Source organism: Trachemys scripta, chromosome 1 (assembly GCF_013100865.1).
Source record: "Trachemys scripta elegans isolate TJP31775 chromosome 1, CAS_Tse_1.0, whole genome shotgun sequence".
Lineage (NCBI taxonomy): Eukaryota > Metazoa > Chordata > Testudines > Emydidae > Trachemys > Trachemys scripta.
In genome coordinates this window covers 3,927,651-3,935,975 of record NC_048298.1, presented here as the reverse complement: position 1 = coordinate 3,935,975, position 8,325 = coordinate 3,927,651, and the positions used below count along the sequence as shown (strand labels likewise).

General features: G+C 67.5%; 1 protein-coding gene across 1 annotated transcript in view; it reads right to left on the bottom strand.

The window, feature by feature from the left end:
• Positions 1 to 7,832, bottom strand: part of FLNC (filamin C) — a 50,649-nt gene extending 42,817 nt beyond the window's left edge. Inside the window, exon 1 of the mRNA XM_034762955.1 lies at positions 7,275 to 7,832. Within this exon, the coding sequence (XP_034618846.1) occupies positions 7,275 to 7,620 (346 nt within the window). The 5' untranslated portion in view covers positions 7,621 to 7,832. The remainder of the gene's footprint in view (positions 1 to 7,274) is intronic.
• Between the last annotated feature and the right edge of the window lie 493 nt (positions 7,833 to 8,325).

Sequence of the window (8,325 nt, the reverse complement as noted above, 5' to 3'; positions counted from 1 at the left end):
GGGGGGGGGGGAGTGGGCGGGGGGGGGGGGGCGTGGGGGGGGGGTCAGGGGGGGTGGGGTGGGGGGGGGGGGGGGGGGGGGGGGGGAAGGGGAGCGGGGGGGGGGGGAAGGGGAGCCGGGATGCTAGGTGGGGGGGGGAAGGGGGCCGGGACGCTGGGCGGGGGGGCTCTGCGCTGTGGCCTCCGGCGGGTGGGGAGGGGAGCCGGGACACTAGATGAGGGGGGTGAGGGGAGCTGGGAAGCTCGGCAGGGGCGGGGGGGAGGGGAGCGCGGGGGAGGCCGCTGAGCGGGCGCAGAGGGGCCGGGTCCCTGGTGCAGGCCGGGCGTCCTGCCCAGCCAGCCTCTGACCTTGAGGAAACCTGGGGGGGCTGGTCCCTCTCCGGCAACTGGGGGCCAGGTCTGGGAGATCAGGGAGCACCCCCGCGGTCAGGCCAGGATGGGGCAACTGTGGGGAGTGCGGAGGACAAGAGACTGGCCCAGAGCGGCCCAGCCCTGCCAGCCGCAGTGCCAGGGCTCCAATCCTGATTTGTTCTGGCTCGGAGAGGGGCTGGGCGGGGGGGGGGGGAACAGCTGCTGTTCCCAAGCCCCCCCCCCCCACCTTTGTCCACCAAAGAGAGCCGCTCAGCTGTTGGCTCCAGGAGGGGCAGCAGCTGGGGGGTGGGGGGACGCTGAGAAACTGGCTCCTTTGTTCCATGTTGCCAGGGGTCTGAGCAGAGCGGCATGGGCCCGATCCTGCACCCAGCCCGCCGAGCCCCCGCCCCAGGGGATGCACCCCACAGCTGGGGCATTAGGCACCCGGGTTTGGAAATAACCTGTGCATCCCTCCCCACCCCCCCCCCCCCCGGTGGTTATTGCTCGGAGTCTTGCAGAGAGGGGGTCAGTGTCCCAGGGATTTAAACCCAGGGGCACCAGGTTTAAATCCCTGGAGGGGGGAACAGCCCCCCCTTGAGCTACACCTGCTCTGGTCCGACCCCCCCCCCCCCGCGCATGTCTAGGCCCTTGGGACTGGGGTAGGCCACACTCAGATCCCCCTTTTCCGTCCCCGCACTGGGAGGATCCCCCCAACCTCCCCCAGTAGCACCCTGGTCCTGCATGGGATTGGGGGGGGGGGGGTCGGCTCTGCGGCAGGATCGGAGGGGCCGGTGCGCAGGACGGCACGTCCATGGGGCCCCGAAACGCGCCCCAGGACAGGGCGGTGGCTGGAGACAGCGAACATCTGCGCCCAGCTGTGGGGTCCCCTGCCCGACCGGCTCCCCCCGCCCCGCCCTGCTGCTGTCTTTCTGACGGCTGGTCCCATCCCAGCACGTCACCCGCTTGGCAGGTGCTCACGCCAGCACCACAAGCTCTGCCCCTTGCCCAGCCCCCCAGAGGAGGTGAGAGACCCGAGGCTGCACAGGGGCCCCCCTCTGGGGCGTAACCCCCCTGGACACGCCAGCTCCATGCGTGTAACGAGTTTACAAGGCTCAGTTACACCAGGCAGGGGGGCGATCAGGCAGGTGGCTGGGGGGACCCTGCCATCCTTCCCACAGAGGGCTTTGCGGCACCGCTAGGCCAGCAGGAGGTGCTGGGTCCCCGGGCCGAGGGGCTGGGAGGTTTCCCGGGGCTCCGGGCAGGGAAAACAGCCCCAGCGAGAAGCTCGGTTTCCCAGCCCCGCGGCTCCGGCCACCCCCCCGCTCTCATTGCTGACGCCTGAGCTCAGCGCGGAGCAGCCCAGCCCGCCGTCTCCGGAGGGATGAGCTCACCACGGCGCTGGAGGGAGCCAGCGGGCGGCTGGGAGCGCAGCCGGGGGCGGAGGGGGCCTGATGTGCGGCGTGAGGCCTCCCGCAGGGCTCCCCTCCCGGCACCAGGCCCTGGCAGGAAGCCGTGCCGGCCGCCCCAGGCCTGGACCACGGGGTTCACTGGGGGACACGCAGCTGCCCGGCCCTGCCACCTCCCGGGGGGGCCGCCCTGCCGGCGGTCACTGCCTGCTGTGCCCTGGGGGTCTGCCACAGCCGCCCTGCCCATGCACTGCACCACGGCCCGGCCGGCTGGCACAGCCGGTCGGGAGGCAGAGCCGTGGCGGCAGGGAGTGTGGATGGGGATGAACAGCAGGGGTGGGGTCACTGGGGAAGGGGCTGGATGGACGGACAGACGGACAGAGCCGGGTGGGAGCGGGCAGGCGGCTGGATGAAGGGACTGATGGAGCCAGGGTGGGAGCAGGTGGGCGGCTGGATGGAGGGACAGACGGAACCGGGGTGGGAGCGGGCAGCTGGACAGAGCCAGGGTGGGAGCAGGCGGGCGGCTGGACGGACGGACAGAGCCAGGTGGGAGTGGGCGGGCAGCTGGACAGATGGAAGGAGCTGGGGTGGGAGCGGGCGGGCGGCTGGACAGATGGACAGACTGAGCCGGGGTGGGAGCGGGCGGGCGGCTGGATGGACAGGTGGACGGAGCCGGGGGGGTATTTCCACGTCGGGAGGCGTCAGCCCTGGCGTGTGGGACGGGCCCCTTACCGGGGAGAGGGACTGCATGATTCACCCGTCCCCAGGCCCCACACGGGGCACCAGAACCTGCGAACTCTCGACCGCACCCCCACTGCCTGAGAACCAACCCGAGGGCAGTATGTCAATGAGCTACCAGTCAACAGTGTGCTGATTGGCCGTTTCCTCTGACATCACAAGCCCGCCCCAATGGGTTGTGCCCAAAATTGTCCCTCTGTTTGACCCACTGATGTAACCCCACCTGTTCCCCGACCCGTGACCCCGTCCCAGCAGCCAGTCCCAGCCACCCCCCAGTGACCCCGCCCCCTTCCCCAGTGACCCCGCCCTTGCTGTTCATCCCTGCCCCCAGTGACCCCGCCTCTTCCCCAGTGACCCCGCCCCTGCTGTCCCTGACCTGTCCCCAGGGACCACACCCCCACATTTGTCCCCCCCCAGCCCCATTGGCACCCACTCTACCCATTGCCCTACCACATCCCAGCTTCCCCCCAAACAGCCCCCCCCTCCCCCGGCAGCTCCCAGGCTCCTGGGCTGCGCGGGGGGAGCTGCCAGGCCTGGAGGGATCGGGGATGGGGGAAGGGGATGGGGGGGGAAGGGGGGACTGGGTTTGGGGCAGATGAACCGAGCTCAGCTGCTCATGGCAGCTGCCCCGAGCGAGCAGGGGCTGGGCCCGGCAATGGGAGCAGGCAGCGGGATTAGCCGGAGAATGTTCCCCCGGCCCCCCCAGCCCCTGCCAGCTGCTGCCCGGCCCCACGCTGGGGCCCCGCCCCAGCCAGGCACCGGCTGTCCTGGGGAGGGGGTTGGCTCCACCCCCCGCCAGCCCCAGGGGCCATCGTGCTGAGGACTGGCCCTGAGCGTCCCGCAGACACGCTTGAGAGCCCCCCGCCTCCTCCCCCCCGCGCTGCCCACCCAGCCTCCCCGGGACACGCCTGAGAGCCCCAGCTGCCTGGCGCCCCCGACAAGACTCCAGGGCCCAGGCCGGGCAGCCAGGCCGTGCTCCCGCGGCCACCCCCTAGCCTCCTGCCCCCCCCGGGCACAGCCCACCCCAGGTACAAACCCCACAACCAGTCACCCTCCCCAGCCTCCTGCCCCCCAAGGAACAGCCCAGCCCCAGGTTCAAACCCCACAACCAGTCACCCCCCAGGCACAGCTCACCCCAGGTACAAACCCCACAACTAGTCACTCCCCCCAGGCCCCTGCCCCCCCAGGCACAGCCCAGCCCCAGGTTCAAACCCCACAACCAGTCACTCCCCCCAGCCCCCAGTGCCCCTGGACACAGCCCACCCTGGGTACAAAGTTCATCCCTACCCCCTGCCTGTATGCTGGGCACAGCCCACCCCCCCACACCTTATACATCCCACAACCATTCACCCACCATCACCTGCCCACCGTCTCTCAGCCCCCAGTAACCTCCAGTGCCAGCGGCCTGCAGACACCCCCCAGCCCAGCCCCTCAGCAACATTCCCGTAGCCCAGCCAGCCTGCCTGCCCCCCAGCTAGCCAGAGGGAGCGAACCCCACGCCAAGGCGGGGCGGAGGGGGCATGTCAGGCAGCACCAGTTCCCTGGGGTGTCCCCAGCCGCTCTCGGCCCCACCCTGCAGGCAGCCCCCCCGGGCCCAGACCCCATCCTGGCTGCTCTCACTCGCTCCCATCCCAGCTGCCCAGAGCTCGCAACATCTGCCCTGGCCCAGCAACCCCGTGCCCACTCGCCGGGGGAGGGAACCCGTTTTGGACACCAAAGGGTTAACTCCACAGGCTGAGCCCGGCTCCCGGGAGGGAGAATGGGGCCAGGCCGTGGCCGGGCCTGGGCTGGGACCTGTGCGGGGGCCTGGGCCAGGCTGCAGCCACCCCCTCGGACTTTCCAGAGTGAGAGGGAAGCCGGGCGGGGCGGCGTGGGTCCGGCCTGGGCGAGGGGCCAAAGCTCTGTCCTGGCTCAGGCAGGGATGAAATCACAAATGGACAGTCGGAGGGGGGGGGTGGGCGCGGCTCCGTGGCACTTCGCAAACGGCCACTCCGACCCTCAGTGGCCTGCTGCCTCCGCAAGCGGCTCTGGGCCCAGGGGAATCGCTCGCCCCGCGCCGGAATGCAGCTGCCTCTGGGGTGGGACGTGGCAGCTGTTTAACCGCCGCACGGCAACGCCACATGTTTGAGGGCTGAGCCCCCTATGGAACCAGCGCTGGGTAAACAACAAGGGCCAGAGCTGGGGCTGGATCTGCCCCACGCTTCGAGAGGTCCCCTCTCTGCTCAGGAGGCCAGGGCTAGCCCCACGCGCAGCTGTACAGCCCCATGGGTCAGATCTGTGAGCCCTGCCCTTTCCCTCGCTCTGTGAGCCAGACAGGGAGCTCAAAGACGCTGGGGAACAAGGGGGGGGGGGGGGGGGGGGGAGGAACAGGCTGCTCCGAACACTCCCTCCCTCCCCTCCTATGAAGGCTGAACAAATCAAAGCCCCAAACCGCCCAGAAAGCTCCCTTTGCTGCCCCCTCTCGCTTTGCCCCCATGCCCCCTGCCCCACAGCGGCAGCCTGGCAACGCCCCCCAATGGATAGGGCAGGCACAGGTCTCCCCTCACCCCCCCAGGCCTGTATCCCAGCTGGGTGCCGCCTGTCACGGGGGAGACCCTCGCCCCTTGCCAGGTGGGGTGGAGCTAGCCGGGGGGCGGATCAGAGGACAGGAGCCCCCTGCACAGAGATGGGGGCCTGGTTCTGATCTCGCCCCGGGCTGCTTTCCCCCAGGGGCCCGGCGGGTTCCCAGCGGGGGCCGTGAGAGCCGGGACCCTCAGAATCGTTTGTTTTTCCTTCCTGCCCGTGTGGCTCCAGCCGGCTAATCCCCTTCATTCCCTGGGCCAGCTCCCACACAGCAACGGGCAGCAAGCCCTAGGCCCCCACGCTGGCCTCCTGCTGCCTCGCTGCCCAGCCTGCTGGGGCAAACTCTTGGCCGGGGGTGGGGGGGGGAGGCTGGTATGGGGAGCCCCCCCCCTCAAGAGTGTCACTGTCCCACCAAAACACACACAAGCAAAACCAGGACAGGAGAATCAGCCGCCTGGGGCCGGAATTGACCTCTCCAAGCCAGGGCACTTGGCTGGCCTGCTAGTGAACTGCATAACAGGGAGATGCAGCAGGGTGTGTGTGTGTGTGTGTGTGTGTGTGTGTGTGTGTGTGTGTGTGTGTGTGTGTGTGTGTGTGTGAGAGAGAGAGAGAGAGAGAGAGAGAGAGAGAGACCTGGGGGGTGTATGTGTGAGACCAGCATGGGGGGCGAGAGCTGGGGGTCAGGGCGCAGTGTGAGCAGTGTGTGTCTAGGGGAGAGAAAGCGAGTGTGTAAGGGGGCCATCGGCTTCAGTGTGTCTGTGTCCAATCAACTCAGCGCCATGTGAAGGGATCGGGGGGAGGGGGAAATCGGTATGTGTGTCAGGGCCCCAGAGATCAGTGGGTGTGTCAGTGACAGAGCACAGTGTGCGAGAGAGAGCTGTGTGTGTGTGTGTGTAAGGGGAACAAGGGCATTTGTGACACACAGAGATCAGTGTGTGTGTTAGTGACATGCAGGGACCAGCGGGTGTGGGGTATGAATGTATCAGTGTCACACACAGATCAGGATGAGTGAGTGTGTCGGGGGCACAGAGATCCCTGTGTGTGAGCAGGTGTGTCAGGGACACCCACAGATCAGTGGATGTGAGCGACAACACGTTGTGAGAGAAAGTAGCAGGTGTGAGTAGGTGTGTCAGTGTCACATACATATCAGTGTAAGTCAGTGATTCTCAAACTTCTGTACTGGTGACGCCTGTCACACAGCAAGTCTCTGAGTACGACCCCCCCCATAAATTAAAAACACTTGTTTATATATTTCACACCATTATAAATGCTGGAGGCAAGCAGGGTTTGGGGTGGAGGCTGACAGCTCGCGACACTCTGAGGGGTCCCGACCCCCAGTTTGAGACCCCCTGGTGTAAGTGAGTGTGTAAGGGGCACACAGATCACTGTGTGTGAGCAGGTGTGTCAGGGTCACAGGCAGATCAGTGGGTGTGAGGGTGTGTGTCAGAAAGAGCACAGTGTGTGACAGATCAGTGTGTGGGTTGAGTGTGTCTGACACGCAGATCAGTGGGGGGGAATGTCAGTGGCACCACACCAATCAGTGAGTGTGAGGGGGTGTGTCAGTGGCACACTCAGATCAGGGTTTGTGCAGGGGTGTCAGAGACAGAACACAGTGTGTGACAGATCAGTGTGTGGGTGAGTGGGTTGAGTGTGTCTGACACAGATCAGAGTGCGTGAGGGAGCGGTCAGGGGCACACACAGATCAGTATGTGAGTGTGTCAGGGGCACATGCAGATTGGTGGCTGTGAGTGGGTGTGTCAGTGGCATGTGCAGATCAGTGAGTGCGAGCGGTGTGTCAATGGCACATGCTGTCAGTGGCACACTCAGATGAGTGGGTATGAGTGAGTGTGTCAGGGAACGTGCAGATCAGTGGGTGTGAGTGGGCATGTCAGGGGCACACTTAGTGCTGTGAGTTTGAGTGGGTGCATCAGGGGCACACTCCACACTGGGTGCGAGCAGGCATGTCAGGGGCACACTCGGCGCTGTGAGCATGAGTGGGGGTGTAGGCGCAGTGGGTCAGGGGCACACTCGGCGACGCGAGCGTGAGCAGGCGTGCCGGGGGCACACCATGCACTGCGGGTGTGAGGGGCGTGTCGGGGGCACACTCGGCGATGCGAGCGTGAGCAGGCGTGCCGGGGGCACACCATGCACTGCGGGTGTGAGGGGCGTGTCGGGGGCACACTCGGCGCCGTGGGCGTGTCCCTCCGCCCGGACTCACCGATGGACACCAGCTTGATGTGCTCCCGCTCCAGGAACTCCAGCGCCACCGACACGTTCTCCAGCTTCATCTGGCGGAAGTTGGGGCGCGCGTGGTACTTGCGGTACATGCGCTTCTGGCTCAGCACCTCCAGCAGCGCGATGAGCCGCAGCCCGTCGCCCAGGTCGCGCTGCAGGTCGCCCAGGCGCTTGTGCACGCACTTGAGGTGCTCGTTGCACCAGCGGGTGAACGTGTTCTGCTGGATCTTCTTCCAGGGCGCGTCCTCCGCCAGGTCCTTCTCCGTGGCCGGCATCTCCTCCGCCTCCTCGCCGGCCGCCGGCGCCTCGGGGCAGCTGTGGCTGTTCATCTCCGCCGCGCGGGGGGACTGACCCGCCCGGGAACGGGGGAACTCACCGGCCCGGGAACGGGGGGAACTGACCGGCCCGGGAAGGAGGAGGAGGGGGGAACTGAGCAGCCCCCGCGGCGAGCTCCTGCCCCACGCGTGGGCTCTCCCCGTGCGCGGCGGTCGCGAGTGGGGCTGTGCCGGCGGCTCCCGGGTGCGCCCCAGTGAAGCGGCGGCCCCGCGCCGGGGGGTTTTAAGGGGCCGCCTCCCGCCCGCCCCCCCGGGCCCCGCGTCAGGACGCAGGACTCCCAGGAATGCCGGGCCCTGACCATATACAAGTAAGAGCCGAGCAGGAACTTTCTCTTCCTCCCCGCGGAGATAACGCCCGGGCCGGCGATTGGGCGCTAAGGATAGCGGGGGGTTGGGATTGGCTCGGCCCCCGCCCCCCCGGGCTGACGCCGGGGACATCTGGCTGCTATTTTTAACCTGCCCCAAACCAGGGGGAGGGGAGGATCCTCGCTCCTTGTAGACAATGGGAGGAGGGCCCCTGCACCCCCCCCCCCCAAACCGCCGAAGGACCCCGGTCGCCGGGAGGCACCATAGGAAGAAGTGGGGCCGGGCATGTGGGCCTGGAGGGGGGACCAAAGATGAGCACCTGGAGTTCTGGCCCCCGGCTGGCTGCACACCCCAGGGCTTTGCTCCGTGCCTCAGTTTCCCCATCTGTCACTC